The sequence below is a fragment of the Rhyacophila brunnea genome, unplaced genomic scaffold (assembly GCF_057557595.1).
Source record: "Rhyacophila brunnea isolate RB1 unplaced genomic scaffold, BYU_Rbru_1.0 scaffold_12, whole genome shotgun sequence".
Classification (NCBI taxonomy): domain Eukaryota; kingdom Metazoa; phylum Arthropoda; class Insecta; order Trichoptera; family Rhyacophilidae; genus Rhyacophila; species Rhyacophila brunnea.
The window spans coordinates 26822774-26845987 of record NW_028232774.1 but is presented as its reverse complement, the minus strand read 5'-3'; the positions used below and the strand labels follow the sequence as shown (position 1 = coordinate 26845987).

General features: G+C 34.7%; 1 protein-coding gene across 1 annotated transcript in view; it reads left to right on the top strand.

The window, feature by feature from the left end:
• Positions 1-15970, top strand: part of Ndf (Nucleosome-destabilizing factor) — a 154355-nt gene extending 138385 nt beyond the window's left edge. The window contains exons 8-12 of the mRNA XM_085961084.1: positions 5614-5724; positions 6650-6793; positions 8703-8826; positions 10373-10552; positions 14396-15970. Coding sequence (XP_085817210.1) covers positions 5614-5724; positions 6650-6793; positions 8703-8826; positions 10373-10552; positions 14396-14595 — 759 coding nt within the window. The 3' untranslated portion in view covers positions 14596-15970. The remainder of the gene's footprint in view (positions 1-5613; positions 5725-6649; positions 6794-8702; positions 8827-10372; positions 10553-14395) is intronic.
• Positions 15971-23214: the final 7244 nt, after the last annotated feature.

Below are 23214 nucleotides of genomic sequence, written 5' to 3'. Positions count from 1 at the left end.
TATAAAGTAAAATACAATTTATCATACGATTTGCACAATAAATACGTATAGTAACAATGTCGATTATTCATGGGGATATAGGTACCGCACGCCACTGATAGTTATGTATCCAAGAAAGCTCTTTATTTTTATCTCTTATTAGCGATCGCCCACGAATTCGTCTGTGTGAAACACGGAAAGGAAAATTAGGCAGATAGGTACATACAGTATAGAAATACTCTACACGCGTCTCACCTCAACTTATACTAATTAGATTAATTATATTAATATTAATTATAATTAGTTGCAAGTGCGTTATTTTCGAGGAGTTTTTTTAGTGAAATCAAGAATCTATACGAAAATAGGTACCTACATATACTAAAATTTTACTAAATTGGTAGGTTCTAAGAATGTAATTTGGAGAAATTCAGTTTCATCAATATGGGTCCTGTAGTTTTTTTCAGAGCGTTGTGCAGACCTTTTTTTGAGTTGCTCCGCTCCGGGACCTAATACTTGCTCCAGCTCCGTTCCAGGGCCTGCTCCGCTCCGGGTTAAAAGTTTTAATAGGTGTTATATGTATACAAATGCTATTTTCTTTTAAATAAGTTGTTTTGAAATATGGTTTATTATTTGTACTTTTCATTATTAATTCTATTAAACAAAATTAACGACAGCAAATCGTCGTTCATTATCTACCTCGTCTGTCAAAAAAGTGAGGTATTTAGCACTCAGCAGTGTTGCTGTATTTCAAATAATTCCAGTGTTGCAGTGTCAAATATAATATTTTCATCGGATTATAGGACGAAAATTTAATAATAAAAAAACATCCGGAGCAGTGGAGCACTACAAATTTTCGGTGCTCCGACTCCGCTCCTGCTCCGGGTAAAACCCCATTGCTCCACTGCTCCGTGCTTCTGCTCCGAGCTCCGCTCCAACGCTCTGGTTTTTTTAGTTGTAACCGAACGAACGGATATTTATAGACATTCAAATGTTATTGCTTGATAGGTACATACATATTGATACAGATTTGACAAAAGTTTTCGAGGTTTATTATTGCCGTGTGATTTATAGCTCTCAAAAAATGTGGTTACACGAAAAGCATGTTATGAAGGCCCTGAGCTGTAGCCTCAAGCCCGTGCATAATCCGGCTCTGTGTATAGTATTCTGAATCTACGTGAATAAACAATTATTATTTCTCTTTCATATTTTTTTGTTTACTTTTTTCCGGAGAACAACGCTCATATTTTTTCTCGCTTTAACGCCAGCTTGGAGTGAGTGAGTGTTTTATGAACTTTTTACTTTGACTTCCTTTGAAAATGGTCAGTTTTATATTTCATCCGAGTGGCTTAGCGGAATGCAAAGCACTCATAGAACGGGGTGAATGTCGGGAAACATTTTCATTTTGAGGGTATGAAAAGCTGCCCTGAATTCATAATCGTAAGCATAGCTGCGACATTGCTTCTTAATTGTGTGTTATAAAGAGTTTTGCAATAAATTTTACTGAAATTAGGAGCAGGATTCATAATTTGCTAACCTTCAGGGTGAATTTAATTTTTTCAGAAGTATAATGTGACGTAATTATATTATATCAGCGTGTTTCAACCTTTTTACTAAACCGGCACACTTGACACTCTCCCGAAGTGCTAGAAATAATATTAATTTGCAATGAAGTTTATGTATTTTAATCCACACAATTATGTTATAAAGTTAAAGTGTATGAGTTAGTTTAGCGATTGTTACATAAGATAAGAAATCTCAATTGCTTCCCGTCTGGCGAAAGTCGATAGTGTGATAAGGGAAGGGATATATTTCACTTTTAGATTGGCAGGATTTTCAATAAATATACAGACGTGTAGGTACACCCGATCCTCTTTTTGCACGGCTTTTTTTGTACGGTTGAAAAAAAGTACCGATTATTTTTTATTATCTTTTATTTACACTACTGATTTTTTTGCTTTAACGCGGTTTAAAAAAACTAAAAAGAATAAAAATGCATATGTATGTACACATTTATCAAAAAATTGCGTTACAATCAATGACATTATTGATGGACAACGCACTCAGTACAGTAGCTAGCAAGTAAATACATATAGCGTAGCGCCATTCGCACATGTATAGGTAGACGTCACGCAATTTCCATTATGCGATATCACGCATCGAGAATTTATAGCAATATTACCTTTATTGTAATGGCGTTAGAACAGTTTTTCTAGTGTCAATGTTCATTTGAGCGAACCCGTTCGAACCGAACCATTCGGCAGACCCGACAAAGAGCATCGGGAATTTATAGCAATATCACCTTTATTGTAATGGCGTTAGAACAGATTATGCCATTCGGCAGACCCGACAAAAAAGTGAGTGTCATTTTTTTGTCTAGATGCTTCGTCCATATTAATGTCATTGGTTACAATGGACCGCACGCCACTGGTGCATACATATGTTGTCACCGGATGCCGCCCAGATATACATACTTACATACATGGCGCCACTAGTCAGTCACGTCGGTTCGATACGAGAGGCACGCCGCGTGCTTCGGCGTCAGCGTCATTAAATATTTCCAGCGATGAGAGTGATTTTTCGCCAGAGAAAAATAACTGTAAACGGGCACGTTTATTGTCAAGTAACGAGACTGGATGAATATATTTCTCTATGCTAAATTTAATTTAAATCGAACACTATGTATTTGTATGTAAGTATGCATATTTTAATGTATAAATAATAAATAAATTCGATTTATTTTTGAGTTCAAGAATTTCGTATTTTTAGTTAATTTTAAGTAATGGAACCTATCTACCATTTTTGTATGGGCACCTTATCGTTTTGTACACGGTTTTGTTTTGCACGGTAGTCTTTGGAACGTATCCCCCGTGCAAAAAGAGGATCTGGTGTTTATCAAGTCAAGTCAAGTTTTTCAATTTTAGACGGTACGAATTTGTTTGCATTCGTAAAATATATTATCAAGACGTTATCGACTAACGATGCAATGAATCCGGCTGTCTCCATGATGCTTCAAATACACTCTATGACGATCGGTCATATATATGTCGAAAAACCCGTTTCTTATATTGGCGTCCTGTGTCACAGGGAGTCACAGAGTGTAAATACGATGTCATAGCTGTCATACAATATGTATGTATAAATGTCGGAATGGCATAGATTTGATCATAGACACTAAAACGCTCTTAGCATATATGTGCCCGATCGTCATATAGTCTATTTGAACCTTGAGTAATTCCTAAAATCGGTCTCCCACCCTATAGGTACATAGTTTTTGAAGTTATACTTCTCTAGGCGCGTTTGGGAAAACAGATTAGTGTATTTTTTTCGACGCCTACTAAAATATTTCTAAACACATTATGTAGATGTAGGTGCCTATACATATATAACTATACCCATTAATTAAAGAAAAAAAAACTTAATACCGTAAATTCCACAATTTAAATATGGTATGAGGGGTGGGTATACTTGAAACCTTATCGTTTTCTTATGAACCAACAAACGCTGTGTTCGACTTACCACTCACCTGTCAACCCTTCTACCGTAGGAAATGTAGAAACCAGTCGGCACGGTATGCCTGCGCGGAGTATATAGGAAATGCTTACCTACGTAAAACGCAACCACAGACGGTGATAATGGGCCTTTATGTGTGGTGCAATTCATTTTATTATAATACTTATGTACTTACAAGACGTATTGTGATGGTTTTTAATGATTTTTGGAAATTGCCCGACTGAGATGAGGGTGACAGTCAGCAACCATTGAAAGTAAAAACCCAATCGAAAAAATACAGATTTTTGCCGCCTTTTGTAATGGAACATTTTGACACGAAATGTATTAGCGAAGTACGTATTAATAATGCATGTGAATCGAATTAAATGACGATATAAATAAAAATGCTCCGTATTTTATATAACATTGAAATATTATTATGTATGCATACTTTATAGATTCCATAAATAGGTAATATGATTATGTGTAATCGATTACGAGCCGCCATTGTTAGGCATTTATTGAAATGTCAAAATAACAATACGCAACACGAAAGAATAAAAAGAAACCATGCGAAAAGGTCAATAATATGCAGACGCGTAGGCAAATTGTTCGCCGATATTGGTATAGTTTTGCCAATATTATAAAAGCCAAGCGCTCGACAGACAGCACTAAAAATGATTAAAAGGCATAAAATCGACAAAATGGTACGAGTTCATATTTTTGACGCCGGCGACGACGTGTCAACGAACGCCTCATGAAAATGTCGCGTGGCCGTTTGTAGATTGCGGCTAGCAGGACAGAGACATCTATGAAATTTATTTTGAAGTACACTAAAAATTTAAATAATGATATTGTTAATTTATAATGTGAATTAACTTCATAATAATTAAATTATTTTATCTGCATAGAAGTAGTTGTTTTCCGGTTTATTTGAGTGAAATTTAATATTTATTTAGCTTTATTGTCAGAAAAATAGATGTCACTGGTTGAAAATATTTTTCAATAAACCTAAAAATATCTGGCATTTATATAAGCACATTATTGTAGAATCGGATTAATTTATGGTGTTTTTGGTGAAGTCGGAGTCACCGAACTTGGTAGGCACTTGTAGAAAAAAGAACAATGTCTGATTTTTCAAAAATGTTTAAATCCATATTTGTTACCGTCACATTCAGTGGTGTTGCAGTGGGATTTTTTAACAACTCCAACACGTTGCATTTTTATGCGTTTTATACTTATTATCTGAGATCTTCGACCCCATGCAGCTGATGATAGCTAGTACTTATTACTTCTTTTACCATGTCAGGCTCAGGCATCGCAGCATGGACGAAGCACAAATCCAAGCCGACTCCCATTCTACTTGCCGTGTCTGACCTGCTGCACGTAGATCGCTCTTGTAGTATTGCTACAAGATCTACGATGACAGAATCCGTATGACTGTTTCACATGGGCGTGTTAACAATAATTTGTTATTATTATTGCTGGGATCTTTTTGAGTTCTTCAGGTTACCACTGTAAATTGGGTGTGACTAGGGCCTCATAATTTTAGCTCTCCGTTTGATAAGGAATAATTGTGTATTTTACCAAATTAAGCCAAAATTACTTTCTTTTTGAAAGATTCAGTCTAGTTCAGTGGGTTTTTTCTATTCTGTACACAAGGCGCCTATTGGCGGTAGTTTATCATATTTATGTATTGATGCGGTTATTTGTTACAATATATGTTAACCGTTTGAACTGTCAAAAATGTTGTTTTAACAGAACCTCTCTTGGCTGTGTTAACTTTTAGAGCGAGATAGACACCTTTGACAGTTTAGACGGCTAACTTATTGTAACAATTATAATACCTCAATACATACATATGATAAATTACCGTCGATAGCCGCCTTTTGTATAGAATAGACCCACTAAAGGGTTGAGCCACTTCAAAATTTACCCAGGTCGTGGCAAAAATATCAATATTGAGTTATCATTTACTTGGTAGAATTCCATTTTATCATATAATTACCATCTGATTTGATGAATTTTCTATTAAGTACCTGTTCTAATATATTTTTTTGAAACTCACCTTGCTGTCAAGGTGCAAAACTTGATTCAATATTTTTCTTCCTATTATTAATTGTGCCAATTTTTCTTTTGTTCCAGTGTAAAGAGTTTGAAAAAATCGGAGCAACGGTAGCTGTGACCCCTTGTGATGTGGTGGAAGAGGCTGATATCACATTTTCTTGTGTTGCTGACCCACAAGCGGCCAAAGAGGTATTTACTTTCTGAATTAATGGAGTTTTGTAGTACTTGCGTACAATTATTTAACCAAGTCTTATAACTAAGGACAGGGATTCACAACCAGTCTTGTAGTTTATGTGGTGCTATTTGAATATATTGCATCTGGACACCAAAATTGTATCTTCTAAAGTGACCTCGTACTGTATCTTAACCATAAAGTGTTCAACCAATGTGTGCTACCAACGCTTACGTATGCGTGTAAAACATGGACTCTCAATGTAAGAGAAATCCAAAAAGAGTCCAAGTGTTTGTGCAATGTGGCATGGAGAGTTGCATGTTGGGTATAACGTTTAAAGACTTCAAAAGAAACCAATGGATATGGTAGCAGATAAAAAGACGCAATGTGATAGAAGTTACTAAGCAGCTGAAATGGCAATTGGATAGACATGTTGCTTGGCGAGTGGACAACTGCTGGACAAATGCTATCATACAGTGGCACCCAAGGGGCATTAATCGCCCACAGGGACACCTTAAAATCCGCTGGATAGATGAACTCATAGAGTTCGGTGGATGTACTTGGCACCGAAGAACTAAGGACTGAGAAGACTGGAGGACACTAGGGGAGGCCTACATCCAGCAGTGGATTGACCCTGGCTGATGATAATAATGATGTTGATGATGCTGATTTAAAAGAGGCAAACCTCAATCAGATGAGCTGTTATTTTAGTTCAGAGTTCAGGATCTTTTGCCTGTTCATTTGAACCTTTTAGGTTTAGAGTGATACTGTCGACTAACTGGATATTGTATTGAAAAGCAAAGTCTGAGAATAAATAGAGCTGTACTTCTCTGTTCCTGATATCATTACTTACTAACTCAACTGTTCCTCAACCCGTGAGTCGCAACCCTCAAGATAGCCAAGCACATAATATTGTTTTGTAAAATAAATTTAAAATTGCAGATGGTCTTTGGAAACTGCGGTGTACTGCACTGCCCTTCGTTGGAGGTGAAAGGATACGTTGAGATGACCTCTATTGACGCAGACACCTCTCATGACATCGTGGAAGCTCTCAGTGGAAAGGGGGCTCGCTATTTGGAAGCACAGGTATGCATGCATCCATCACAATATATCTAGCTCAGATGGTTACATAACAGATTTTGTTTTCAACTAATATTTACATCTGCAATTGGTGGGAAAGTATGGAGAAGTTCTGCGTAGCATTTGAACTATTAAACTACAGTAACTCGGTCACATTATGAGAGGACAAAAAAAATACAGCATCTCCCCAGATCATTCATTATCCAAGGAAAGATCAACAGTATATCTGGCAGAGGAAGACACTGCCTTTTATGGCTTATGCTCGTAGATATAGTCATAAAAATTTCAGTCTTTCGTAAGCAGATGACTGTGAAATGAGCTCTATGTACCAATGGCGAGTGGTGGAGGTAGGCTGTTAAGATTCAACAGTAAACTTTGTCATACTTATTTGTTTTCGTTGAATTAAGAATACAATTTTCAGATGGTGCTGGTTAGTTTTTAAAATACAATTAAACCCTGCCTCAACCACACCATAATAGTTTAGTGACCCTTCAAAAATAGTGCACACTTTTTCAGTCATACTTATTTTTTTTTGTTGATTGAAGAATGCATATTACAGATAGTATTGGTTTGGTTAATGTTTTAAAATTCATTAAACAACAACGATACAAAATATATTCTTCCATAAAATATCTAAAATTCCGTATGCGTCAATAGCATAATTTTAGATATTTTATAGACAAATATTTTTTGACTATTTACTATGGCTTGACCTATTGCAGCGGTCGGCAAACTCTTGAACCAAAAGAGCCAAAAATGAGTGGCACAACGGTTAAATTTTTTTTCGAGAGCCATACGTATATTTTTATCAATACGATTTATTTAAATGGAATTAATTACATTTTATAATTGTTTATTTATTAAGTGAAGAAGATTTCCCGAATAAAACTGACGTAAATATATGTTTTTATTGTTGAAATTATAAATATAATTTTTACAGAATATGAATTTCATACAATTTTCACGCATTCCAACTAATGTGACCAATGACTTTCCTTGCATTTCATTGGAGAGTTTCTGTATGTTTGGTATGTAACTTGTAGTTTTTAATTTCAGACGCGACTCCAAATTCTCATCGGTTATTTGACTTCTCTAAATGCTATTTATATTGTTCATGTTTGAAAATGATTGTTTACGTACATATTATGTAGACTCGATTATGTGTTAGGAAAGCTATTCCATGTATTAAATTAAATAAGTATCTACCATTCTACCTTATGTAGTTTAGAGCACTCCACTTGTGTTGTGAAATTAAATTGCATTTTTCTGTCTTCAAATCCTCAATTTTGGTGGCAAGACCTACAAATTTGGAGCTCCATAACTCTTTGCTTGTTAAATACACCAATAAAATTGTATTTCAAAAGTGCTCGTGTCAATATCAAATGGAGAAAAATTTAATTTGTCGACTTTTGGAATGGGCGGATTTAAAACAACAACAATCATTTATACCTTTTTACATCAACCATCACGGAAGAAAAATTAGTCTCACGGTAATGTCATTATATAATATAATAAGTGTAAAATCAATGACGAAAAATTAAAATTGTGAATTTTGCAAAAGTTTTTGTAAAAATTGTGAATTGGGAATTTGGCGAAGAGCCGCATGTGGCTCGCGAGCCGCGGTTTGCCGACCCCTGACTTATTGGAAAGCAAATACGATTGACTGACAAAGTTTAGTGTTGACTATTTATGTCAGATCTTAACAGTCTACCTCCACCTTTCGCCACTGCTATGTACATTGCAGTAATGATGCATATTGTAAATTTAATAAGCGTTCATGTGCCCTCTTTCAATTGAAATTTTATATCTACAATCGAGTTCTGAGTAATAAGTCAATGTTACAAAATGTCTAAGGCTGTTTTACTAACAATGATTTTCGATTTTCTTTATATCATGTTATTTGTATTTTCCGCAGATCCAAGGTTCAAAGGCACAGGCGGAGCACGGAACACTCATAGTACTTGCAGCCGGAGACAGAACACTCTTCGACGACTGCCAGTCATGTTTTGAAGCTATGAGCAAAAATTCCTTCTACTTGGGTAAATATACTCAGCCGTTTCTTTATTTACTTTTTAGAGACAATGGAGAAACTTACACCTGCTCTGATGTTTAATATTTATAGATTATATTGTTTTAAAATTCCAATACATTTCCAATAAAAACTTGTTACATTCATAATATAGGCTATTTATTATACTTATTATGTCAATATTTAAGAAATGCCAGAGAGTAAATACCAGGATTGATGCTAATATTTCTTGTAAATGTAAAACCATTTTCGCTCACAAGCTGAACATAATATCGGTCTTAACATATTTTTTATGAGTTATGTTCTTTAGCCATTCTACGAACCTATTAGGTACAGGCTCTGAGTCAACTATACAGTAATTTTGATTTGAACCTGCGACCTTTACTGGTGAACGTTTTGTCACTTTGTAACTGCATAATTGAAGCGTCTAATCACAAAAAGTGACAAGTCCACAATTCAATATTTTCGGGAAACAATTTTTTTATGTTTCAAGCTTCAATTATTTGTTTTACGTGAGATTATTTTTTCCGTTGTATTCTATGTCGAAATTAGAACCAAATGGCAATTTGTTTCAGCCGATAAACTCTTAAATGTAATAAATATAGGCAAAATAAAATTGGACGTAGCGCTATTTGTACCTCACTTTTTAATTTACTCCGCATAAGGCACATATATCCGTGGCACTGTCGTGAGTTTACCAGATGCTACAGCATGGGAGACGCCTTTTTCAATATTGAACGTTCCCTTATATGTTGACTTAAACACGCGCGAAATCAACCAAGCTTTAAATAATATGAAACACGAACTTGGCGCTTTTTGTAATAAATCGAGACTTAAAATATTTTTTTTCATAGGGTTATGTCGCGTTTTGGAATTTATAGATAAATACATATTGTGTAAAATTATACAAAGAATATGTGCGTATTTTTTTCTCGATTTTGACCCAAATGTGGACTTTTTGGAATTAGACACCTCAATTATAGTTTTATAGATGGAAGTAATCTACGATAAATACATTCAACAATAAAATGAATTTGTCAATTTCTAGCTCAACCTGCCCACTCTGCAAACCATGTAACACAAAATATTACTACTTACAAAGCAGCTAACCTTAAAAAATAATTTCGACATGACCACCTTTGTGGTGTATTATTAATCATTAATTTAGATATGCAACTAAACGTGGCTACTAGAGTCTTTGTTTCTCTTCTTATAACTCTCAAATTTTAAGTTAATTCCTCGTTAGAATAAAAGATATATTACCTATGTTGGTTATACATTTTTTGCTACGGTACATGTTGGCCGTGTGGTTACTCGTCGGCTTATAATGTCGTGGGTCCCGGGTCTGGCAAATTCACATGTTTTTAAATTTGTGTTTAGACCCAGAGTATGGACCTTAATAGGTTGAGCAAGTGGTTAACATTCATTTGTTGTAAAAACAAACATCTGTTAATACAACCTCCACCCTGTGGAGGCCCATTTGATCTTCTTAGGATCCGAACATGGTTAAAAAAATAAATATATTATTATACTTATATTTTTTATTTTTATTTTAGGTGAAATTGGCAATGCATCAAAGATGAACCTTGTCCTGCAGCTTATCAATGGAGTGGTCCTGGCTGGACTTGCCGAGGGAATGGCTCTGGCAGACCGAGCCGGACTCAACCAGAAAGATCTGCTGGAAGTACTTGAGCTCACAAGTCTTTCTTGTCCAGCCGTTATGGAGAAGGGAAGAGGTATGAAAAGAATTCTTTTTATCATCATTACTCAATTAACTGGCTAAATTTATGTAGGTATTATACAATGACATTAATATGGACGAAGCATCTGGAAAAAAAAATGACACTCACTTTTTTTGTCGGGTCTGCCGAATGGCATAATCTGTTCTAACGCCATTACAATAAAGGTGATATTGCTATAAATTCCCGAAACTTTTTGTCGGGTCTGCCGAATGGTTCGGCTTGAACAGGTTCGCTCAAACGAACATTTATACTAGAAACACTGTTCTAACGCCGTTACAATAAAGGTGATATTGCTATAAATTCCCGATGCGTGATATTGCATAATGGATATTGCGTGACGTCTACCTATGCACGTGCGAATGTCACTATGGGCGAATTTACTTGCTAGCTACTGTACTGAGTGCGTCGTCCATTAATAATGTCATTGGTATTATACATGTTCGATAGCAATTATTATTTCAATGCTCATGTTTTTTTTATAGGTAATCAGAAAGAGTCTAAGAAGCAACATAAGTTATTTACTTGCACAACTGGTGTTTTACAATCAAATTCGAATCAAAAAAATGCATTAATGTGTTTGGGTTTCAAATGACATGATTTTTAATACAATATTATAATATCATCTGTATCAATAAAATATAAATTATATATTTATCATTTATACTATTGAAACTGAACATGTGTAATATATGAGGGGAGTTCGAAAAGTATGTCATTTGTTTTTCCTGCGGAAACAAATGAAGCAAGGGAGGTGGGGAGTATCATCTCCATGCGTATTTACCGCCTGCCCCGAGAGATCAATCGCTGGCGGGTGAAAGAGTGTACCTACTGATACTTCTCAGCTCTGGCACTCCTAAAGAGGATGGAGTGACCGCACCCCACTGCTAAGGTGGTTAGCAAACGTTTTGAGAGCACTGGTTATTATAGATTGGCAGTGTCGTTTTGGTTTATTGAGTAACTTGACCTAATAAAAAATGCAAAAATTATTGAGATAAATAGATTACGACAGTGAGTGATAGGATAGCGGAGTGAGGGATAGGGATGCCTGAATGTCTGAAGGAGGAAGTGAGATGCCACAATATTTCACAAACAAAGATTGTTAGCTAGCCTGCTGGCAGAACGAAGATGGAGCCTTATGATGGAGGGAGAAAGCGTGTCAGCAGACACTGACATGCCCTTTTGTAAACAACAAGTTACCGCCTGCATATTAAAACACATTACAAAATTTTACTATTTAAACTGACTAGCGCAGTCTGATGCTGATTGCATCAAGGAGATTTGGGAGAAAACTGTGGAGTGCTGAACTGTCCACCCCCATTGGATCCCATTGACATACCTGCGGAAGCCTTACTTTTAGATATTCCCCGAGTGACCGATTTTTTCGTTTGCCCGCCGACGCACGCCGAGATAAAATTGGCTGTGAAAGGCTCAAGAATCGAAAGACACCGGGGGTAACTGACGTATATCCTGAATTCCTCAAGTACAGTTTGAGCGCAATCCTGCACCATATGTTTCATCTGATGGCAAAGGTGTGGGAAGAAGAGTGCTGTCCAAGGGACTGGGTGAACGGTGAAATCACACCACAAAAAGGTAATCATCTTAGCGGCGACAATTACAGAAACATTCCGAAGCACTTGACGTTCCGGGAAAAATTTTGGCAAACATCCTCTTGATGAGAATAAGGACCCGATAATACACGCCCTCAGGAAAAACCAGACTGGGTTTCTACCTGGACAAGTGCGCGGATTAAATACACAACCTTCAATATCTTCACTAGCAGAGCCAAGAGCTGAACAGTCCGCTGGCCTGCTGCTTTGTGGATTATGAGAAGGAGCATATGGTATCCCTCCTAAGATCGTTGGTATAATCTAGTGCCTGCATGTGAATAGTGAATGCCGTGTCAGAATTGATGATACTGTCACAATGGTTCAGGGTGATGACCAAAGTCAGATAGGGTTATGTCATTGCTCCATTTCTCTTCATCATCCTCTTTGACTGCATACTACGAAAGTCAATACCAACTGAGCGAGGCATAAGTGAAGCTGTGCTACCAGGAATACGCTGATGACACTGTCATATTCGACAACTCAAATCGAAGGCATTCAAGAGACAATCAACAGAATTTGCCTTAAAATAATCAATGTTGCCATCTGTCATTCATAAAATATGCCAGAGTTTCAACATAAGCCAATAATGACTGAAAATAATGTTAGCTTTTCTCAAAATTTCACAAAGTGTCTAGAAACTAGTATTTCAAAAAAATGTCATAATTATTAACATTGTTTTTACAAGAACAAAGATTTTCATATATTACAACTAATAAAATAAGTCACAATTAAAAATACATGTAGGTAAGCAATTTAGTCATCATTTTGTATCTAGATAGCATAATGGTCTTAATTATAAGATAAAGACCAGCTAGTTGATTTTCAAGTAAATCTCTTTATTGTGAAAACTTTTATGTTGTTTGCGGTGTCTAAAAATGGTAGATCTAACACCATACGTCGATATAACAAGCTACGAGTAGATGCCTATTCAAAAATGGTAGATCTGGCAAGAAAAATGTTTAATTGGCAACGCTGAAAATTATGTATTGTAATTTAGTCACGTTGTCATTGTATGCATGTTTCAACAAAACATGCTGATACGAGTTTAATTGATTTGCACTTTGACATTAAATAATATTATTAATTTACATTGTAATTATTTGCAGCAATCTGTAAAGAAATTACTTTAATTTACATTGTGTGGGTCTGAGCAAGGCCTGTTATTGTTTCACTGATAAAATCTTTTAAAAGTAAAGTTAATAAAGCTTACCAGTCTGTTACCATATCAGAATTTAATATAATAATATATAATATATATATCTACATATTATGTGTAACGCAGTGACATGCGGTGACTTATGCTTGTGGAGATGCTGCCGAAAATGCATATATATATATATATATATAACTAGTATTTAATATGTAGGTATTATCTTCTTAGGATTCTGTAAGTAGCTGAATCCTGGTGGGCGGTCGTGTAAGTAGTATGGTATGCTACTTCAGAGTGCAGTGGCGAAGGGTGGAGGTAGCCTGTGGAGATCCGACATAAATAGAGCACACTAAACTTTGTCGGACATACTTATTTATTTTCATTGAACTAAGACAGGGAATATAAGAAAAGAAAAAAACTAGTTCAGATATAATAAGTCGTAAATTTTGGAATAATTTAATTTGAAAGTGAAAGAGGCAAGAGAACAAAACAGATCCACTCGATCACTGTGAAGATTCATGGTTCTGCAGACTCAAGTCAATGGACAATTATTACCTGGATAGGTCTATTATGAATGTATAGAAGTGAAAAGATGTGAGGACGAATATTGACTCTGGGTACATTTAATAATATAATGACTATATCTAAAAATAGTACTATAGAGAAACAATTTAATATGTGCAAATATGACTTCCATTAGTGCGTAGGAATAATGCAGAGCTTATGTATGTGATCATTGTTATGGATGCTAACACCGTCTGAACTCACATTAAAAATATTGCATTGCTTTCTCTTACTCGGCACTGGCACCCATCCGACATGTCTTTTTTTCTGTCAAAACTATCAAACCTCATACTAATGTGGTGTGTTTATAGTAATGATTGAATTTATTAATAATGATTATTAATTACAATCACAATAATTCATTACAAAATCTTTTTACTGCGTATCTTGGTCTCAACTAATCTTAAAGATTCTGTACAACTGTTTGTTAATTATTATTCTATCTTCTCTGATGTCGGCACATATTTGTGTAATGATTTGAATGGCAGACAAATAAAATGGTATTAAATGTTGCAGCGATGATCGACAGCTCATACACCACCCACCAGCCACTGTCCCACATGCAGAAGGATCTGAAGCTGGCGCTGGGGATGGGAGACCTGCTGGAGCAGTCGCTCCCGCTCACCGCCACCACCAACGAGATTTTCAAGCACGCCAAGCGCCTCGGCTACTCTGGACACGATGCCAGCGCCGTCTACATCCGTGCCCGCTTTTGATGATCCCAGCCACACACTCATACTAACTTGACTCAAAAGAGCGAGTCTTCTCTGTTCCATTACCATCAATGATGCACCAGACACACATTTTAATCCCTCTTTTATTTCATACAAACATTATATAATCTCATGTCATGGTTTGCATATATACCTACTATTTAAAAAATATAACACTAATTAATGCTTTAAAATGACAAGGTTATCCGTAGCATATCACACTACATATTATACATATTTTCCTGGGTATATTATTATTATACGAGGGTTGTCCGTAAAATAAGGTCTCCAATTTTTTTTCACAAAGAAAAACACGTTTATTTGCAATGGATTATACATTGTTGGAAAGCCTGGACTTTCTACAATTTTTCTATATAATCCGCATTGCGATTGATGCATTTTTGCATGTGGTGTAGCATTTTTCGTATACCCCTGTCATAGAACTCTCCCGCCGCGGCGTGCAGGTAGCGTACAACCTCTTCTTTAAACTCCTCGTCTGACTAGGTGTGACTTCAATGCAGGAAACAGATGATCACTTGGTGCTAGGTCCGGGCTGTAGGGGGGTGTGACGTTATCCCATCCAAATTGGTTGATGAGGTTGGTTGTTGCACTTCAACTCGTTGCCGTTGGTGATCTTCGGTGAGCATTTTGGGGACTCACCTTGCACACACCTTGTGATAATGCAAATGTTCTGTCAAAATCTTGTCAATAATAGTCTTACTGATATCAGGGATCAATTTGCACAACTCCCGAATCGTCACCCGTCGATCTTCAAGCATTACCCTCTCCACTTTCGCAATCGTTACGTCCGAAACCGATGGCCGTCCGGCACGATGTTCATCATGGACGTCTGTACGTCCGTTTTTAAACTCTGCACCACGTTTTTGATGTCTATACACCGTTGTTCATACACTTCACATAAGTGTCGGTAAATTTCTATAGGTGTAGTGTCTTTAGCATACAAAAAACGAATAACAGAACGTAACTCACACCTGGCGGTAGCGGAGAGTGGAAGCTCCATCGCAAACGGCTACCAAACCAAGACTAAGCGTCGTAGACAGCTCGGAGTGGTGGGTATATGTAGGCGGGGAACCAACGGGGCTACACACCAGTGTTGCCGGATCTAGCGTTAAAGCGTTTCTCGTGACTCCAGTGCCATGGAGACGTTATTTTGCGGACAACCCTCGTATTATACTATACTATACGCACTGTATTCGAAAGGAAAATGGTGTTGGATCATATAAATTTAAAAATCACTTGGGTATGCCAAATTAAAATTCAATCTAGTTTGAAAAATAAAAATTCGTTTATTCTTATTCAGAGTTTAATTGATTTTTAAAAACTAACCAACATCATCCGTAAATTGTGGTGTTAGTTCAATAAAAAAAATATGTATGATTAACAAAGTATAATGAGCACTATTTATGGCAGTGACTAGCATGACAACCTACCACTCTTCGCTACTGCTTTTGAAAGTCATTTTTTCAGGAGAATGAAAAAGATATCCTTGTAATATTGAAACACCAATATATTTTTTTTCATACATTATAATTATTATCTATGGCCGTGTATGAAGAAGTAAGAAGATTTTTTTCTTCTTTTGACCATGTCCGATCTTAATAGGATCATAATATAGGCCTCCACAAATTTAATAATATGTGATAAAACAGCAGAGATTTTCATTGTTATTTCTATATTATGGCTAACACTGTTTGTGGTGTGAAAGGCCAGAGGCAGGATGTGGATATGTACTACATGAAATAGAAGGAGAATTTTTAGTTCTCCAGATGACCGTGATCGTGAACGAATTTAAAAAAATCAGCCCATGAAGTAAAACTACTGACATGTGGGAATTTAAACCTTGGAATATTATATGTATGAATTTTGAGAAGTCTTGTATATTTTGCTTTAACTATTTCTAATTGTTTTATTAACCCCTCATTCTCACACTATCATTTATCTACACTTCAAATGGAAGTGAAAGTGACAAAGTGAATATGAATATTTTCGAAGGGTATACAGAGAAGACTCACTAGTTTAAGTACGTCTCCGGCGGTAACATTTAAATAGGCATATTAATTAATCGTTAGTTTTTTTTTAAACATATAATCTTGTTTATCGGATCGGTTTTAGATGTCATTTTTCACAACACAATATTATGGAATACAGTTTTTAATCATTGAAATTTTTAATGGAAGATAAAAAGTCCATAGCATAATTGAAAATCAATGATTTTGTATTTTAATCATTTGGTTGAGGATTAATAATAATTGATATATTGTAATAATGAATAATAATGCACTTATTTTCTTTTCTTTGGCGATGGAATATGTCTGCATCAAGAATTACTTGAACTCACAATGTTAGGACATATGTGTGATTTATAAATATGTCAAGTCATTGTATCATAATACCCTGTTTACACGTGCATAGATTTACTGCTGACAGTACGTATTATTGTGCAAATTGCAAGATTGCATGCATGGATCAAAAAACGTTCAGAAGCTTCTGAATTTCCATGTGACAATTGGACTGCGATATCTGCGTCTGCGAAGTAGAATGAAGTGGCTATCCTGCCGGTAAAAAAATGAACTACACCGCGACTCATTTTGAGGTTAACCGATTTTCACGACCTGTAAAATAGTACCATACAATGACAACATCGTCTCGCTTACTCTTGAAGAATGAGATTGGCGAGACAGTCAGCACTTTTACGTGTAAACAGTTATTATCGCGATAGTTTAAAATATGCATTATCGGTGCAAGTAAATCCATGCACGTGTACAGGTGCTATTACTTTGAAATGTTATTAATGTGCTTCATACTTTAATAAAATGCATGAAAGTTCGTCAGTTTTAATATGAGTGTCTTTTGTGTATTGTCACACAACACAATGTCATCATATAAAAAACTAAATGTACTGTGATTTAGACTTTATTCTTCACACCATATGTTCTTCTTTGGCACTACCGATCCTGGAAATGAATCTTGGCATCTCTTTCGACGCTGGTGTTCCAGCGCAACACAGTTATTATAAAGGTCTTTGGTATCTTAGTGTTGCCTTCTGTACTATTTATTGTACAATACTATAATATTGTTACGAAAAGATATACCATTTTACCCGATATGTGCCGAAAACACCTTTGTACTAGAAAAAGATGGCAACACTGCTGTATCTCCTGCATGTTGACAATTACGTAGTCGATAATCTTATTTATTATAATTCGAATTTGCGTAATTATTTAAAAATGTTTAATTTTTTTGTAAAGTGTTGTGTTAAATGACTGAGCATTTAATTCCTTTATATATATACATATTAATATTTCACTGACTATTATAGTTTAGTTGTAAGATGGTTATACGTTTTGACTTGACATATTAGATAACGTTTCATTTCAATATTAATATAGTTAAGTACATGTATGTATGTATAAGAGGACGCTGCATAAACTTTACTGTAGAAGTTAATTTTAATGTTTTTATGTAGTGTAAATGTTTGCTAAGTAATTTTTAATTATTTCTAAATCCGAGTACTTTTATTTGATAACCATTTTAGGCACACGTTATTTTAATATCATTTCATTTTTTTTGTGATGGGGACAAACAAAACCAAATATTTTGGATAAATATTATTTTCATTCTTTGTAATAAACAAAATTAAAGCAAAAATGGTGTTATAATTATTGTACCTTTAATACCACTATCTAATCTCAGTGATTCTCAAACAGGTTCTGTGGAACCTTGAGGCTCCGGCTCTGCTAGGTGAGTTTCGGGTTTCGCGAGAATTCGAAAAAGCTACCAACTAATTTGGTAAAGAAATGTTTTTCGCAGGCCATTTTTAAACAATGAAGTAAGTATTTTTAAGTCCAAAGTGAAAATCGAGGATTCTGTCAGTAATGAAAGTCAATGCCTACCAGTGGCGAAGGGTGGAGGTAGGCTGTTAAGATCCGCCATAAACAGTGCACATTAAACTTTTTCAGACATAGATATTTGTTTTCGTTGAAATAAGACTACAATTTACAGATAATGTTGGTTAGTTTTTAAAATTCAATTAAACCCTGAGAAACCAAGCCATAATAGATAATAGTCAAAAAATACATGTATATCTATAAAATATCTAAAATTATGCAATTAAATCATACATAACTTTGAATATTTTATAAATAGAATAATATTTTATATATATTATAGTTTGGTTTAGGCAGGGCTTAATGAATTTTAAAAAAATAACCAAGAATATGTGCAATATGTATTTTTAATCCAACGAAAACAAATAACTATGAATGAAAAAGTGTGCACAATTTTGTCGTATTGCCCAAATTAGACTAAAACTATTATGGTTTCGTTTAGGCATGGTTTAATTGATTTTTAAAAACTAACTAACACCATCTGTAAATTGTAGTCTTAGTTCAATAAAAACAAATACATATGACTAAAAAAGTTTAGTGTGCACTATTTATAGCGAATCTTAACAGCCTACCTCCACCCTTCGCCACTGATGCCTACTATGTACAATTCATTTTATTTTAGTCAAGTGTTTAAAATTTACATTATTATACTCCGTTTACATGGGCATGGATTTACTGCAGACAGTAATATAACATATAAACATGTATTATCGTGCAAGTTACAAGATTGCATGGATGGATCATAAAAGTTCAGCAGCTTCTGAATTTTCACGCAATAATTGGTATTTGCATGGTGGGTGCGCATGCGCAGCTGAATGATAGTGACGAACCTGCCGAAAGAAATACGAACCTACCACACAGAGTATTTTGATGTTTTCTGATTATCTACGAACCTCTCTGAATCAGTCTGGACTTTTTTGTGTAAACAGTTATTATCGCGATAGTTTAAAATACACACTATTGGTACAAGTAAATCCATGTACGTGTACAGGCGCTATAATGTTATAGTTACAGCAATGAAATGATTTATTTTATTATTTTACCTATCACTTTCATTTTTAAATAATTCATGATTCAAAAAACATAAAAATATATAGAATTTGGTTATTACGAGGAAGATGGGACCGACTAAATTTGCTCATTATATCAGAGAATAGGTATTTTTAAATGAGCGGTCACATTACACAAAAAGTCACAATTCAAACAAAAATACACAATTAGAATTTTTCCCCCTTAACAAGCATGGCATTCATAAACTACAAAAGAAGTTGTTTATTGTAATGAACGCTGGTAGGTACCTACCGACTTCACAAACCTTGGATTTTTTACATGGAATTACAACTGTGGATACTTTTTCCATATTGTCGGCGAAAACACCAATTAGGTAGGTATTTAGATACTTAACAAGTGTCATAAACGTAATCCGACACAAGCGGCACCCTGTCCAGTCGATTTTATTGCTTAGCGTCGAAATGTTTTTGAACGATGCACATTAACAGTTTTAAGAAAAAAAAATTACGATATTTTAGCTCCGTGTATCCGATAAGGAGCTTTGTTATAAAAGTGAATAAATGTATGGAAAAAATCATAAACTAAAATGTCAACGAATGTTTCCTCGTTACATCCGAGATCTCGCTATATCCGTGATCGACTGTATTTTGTATATTGAAAAACAAGTAAATTCCATAAATTGTTTTCATTTTTTCGTATATGGACCAGTCGATAATGGAAATATCATAGTAAATACGAGAATTGTTCTAGCCTCGACTCCACTGTGGGTGCATTTTTTAGGTGGGTAAATTACTATTACCTGCATTAGTATATGGTGGGTCCCTGATGTGAAGATATTTTACAAGGGCTCCAAATACATAGCAAGATACCATTAAAAGTTTGATTGTTACCGATCTTGCAATGCTCACCCCGTGTGGCACTGTCACAAAATTGCATGATCATCTCTGCATACGGACGTGGCAAATTTTTACTTCCACAAATTACCGTTAAGGCAGATTATGTAAGTAGTTACAGATTATAAGTAAATTGCCACAGATTGTATTCTGACAGATTTAATGTAAGGATTGGTTGTTAGTCATTTACCCGATCCAATGACATATTAAATGGACAACTCACTTCATACCGGCGCGCACGAGAAATTGTGCATGAAAGTCATTCACAGATGTATAGGTAGATGTCACGTGACCATATGACGTATCCATTTCCATTATGCGATACAAGCTTCAAGAATTTATAGTAATATAACCTTTATTGTAATGGCGTATTAGTGTCATGACTCATTGCGTTAGAAACAGATTCTCGGTTACTTACGACTTCTCGTAGATTAGACGCAAGTGAGCCCGGCGCATCACAGGCGACTGTCCAATGGTTTCTGTCATTCAATTGCATTGAATAAACATTATCTTAAAATGGCATTTTATAAATAATAAATAATACTAACACATGAAAAGTGATATCCCATCTTTCTTGGAGTGTTTAGTAGATTTTTTTTACAATTTTTAACTAGGCACATTGGCATTTTGTAACACAATAATAACGGTGGAGTCGAAACCTGACAGTCAGAAATTTTGTATGGGCAGACCCAGCGGTGTCGCCAGACCGCTTGCAAGCAGAATGTTCATTTGAGCGTAGGATACCGATATTAAAATATGAATTTCGCCATCCGGCAGACCCGACACAAAGTGAGTGTCATTTTATTTTCTAGATGCTTCGTCCATATTAATGTCATTGACCCGATCAGAGGATGAGAGGAGGGAGAAGAACATTAGACATGCATTTTTTGTAGTGGTAAGTTAAGGGTTGAATAAAAAATATGGTGTTTCTTTTAATAATATATTTTATTATTATGTATAAAATTTCTAAAAATGTTTCTCGGACAGCTAGCATGCTGTCAACAAACTCACGATACATTATATACACATTTAAATGATATTACTACAAAAGAAACATACAAAATAATAGCACATTGTCAATTTATTATGAATCAATTGTATTGAATCATATAAACAGATCTGTTATTCTTATCCAGATCTTAATACCCAATCGAAACATAAAATATTCATATGCAGCATCCCAAACATAATACAAAATAGTTTTACAAAAACATAATTTTTTTTTATGTATTCATAATAATATTAATGTCTTGTCAATTCCTTTTACGCATCACACTATTTCTGGATATGAGTGGTAAGGTGACTTATTGAAAAAAAAAAAAAAACAATTTTAATAAAATCCAAATTCTCTACTGTAATGCTATGAATCAAATACAGGTGACCTTTGTTCATGACTTATTTTGACATGTGCCAGGAATCAATATTTACATAATAAGTGCAAGCAGGATTGACTATGCAGATTAATTTTTTGCAACGCAGAACAAAATGAATGCAATTATTTCAGTTTATTGCAATTAATAACCAAATTTTCTGTCACCTTACCTTTAGGGGGGTCCAGATATTATTTTGATATTGTATTAGTAATAAAGTTTTCATAATAATAATTTAGGGGCTAAGGATTTAAAATGACAAGTGACATAATCGATAAAACATTGAGTTATCACATTTATTTTTATGTGTAAGAAAAGGTTCAACTGTATAAATTGTTTCATATGAAAAGTTATAAGCATAATAATTTATTGTAACACTGAAATCTATTTTCCCAACTCGGTAACCTATACATTTGGATCACTTTAACCCTTAGCTGTTCAATTATTTTACAATTTTTTGACAGCTCAGATAACACAAAATATGTATTTTTTATTGAACACAACTGATTGATTATTATTCTGATAATTATTCACTTTGCACTGCGTTATGTACTTATACAACAAGTGACATTATGCCAAATTGATATAATAAGCTCTGAAGTTACAATCAGCAATCAACTGTCATAAATATTTTTTTTATATGTCAATGTATAATGCATTCCAATTATGAATTTTATTTGCTGAGTATTCAGACATTTTTATATTGTGCGGTATATTAACATGTCCCCCAATGATATAATTGCACGCTGCAGTCTACACCTTAACCACTATAAGGGCCGAAAAGATTTACCTCCGGTTAAGTAATATCTTAATAGTTTAATATCTTGTTTTACTGAAGACTTTCGGCAGTAAAAAAATATATATTTAGGTCAAATCATTTATATATACCTACATGAAAAAATGTCATCGACCAAATTAAACATAGATCCCGAAACTAACCACTCAACACTGGGTTGTTTCAGTGGCGGAAAAATAAGCGTATAACATTTTACGAAAGCTAATTTAAAATAAATGCGCAAATAATATGGAATGGAGTATTTTTCAAGTAAACATTGGCGGAAAGACTTGTTAATAGTCTTTATCATTGACATAATGATTACTGTTGGAACATGCCGCATACAAATAATTTATGAGTCTATTTTTGATAATACATTATTTTAGCAGACAGTGAAAAAATACATCTGACAGAAAATTTAAATAATAATACACAACTCTCATATTGCATACTTTTCAAGGGCAAAATATTACACTGACTAATTATGGAAATCAGTAATGCTTTCGCAATTAAATTCAATGATTTCGGCATTTGCTGAGTCAAAAAATATTTGATTGTATTTTATTTACAGTTTATGCAGGCATATAAAAATGCAATACATTATACAGTAAGTCCTCGACTTACGTGATTAATTCGTTCTGAAGATGTTCGTGTAAGTCGAATAA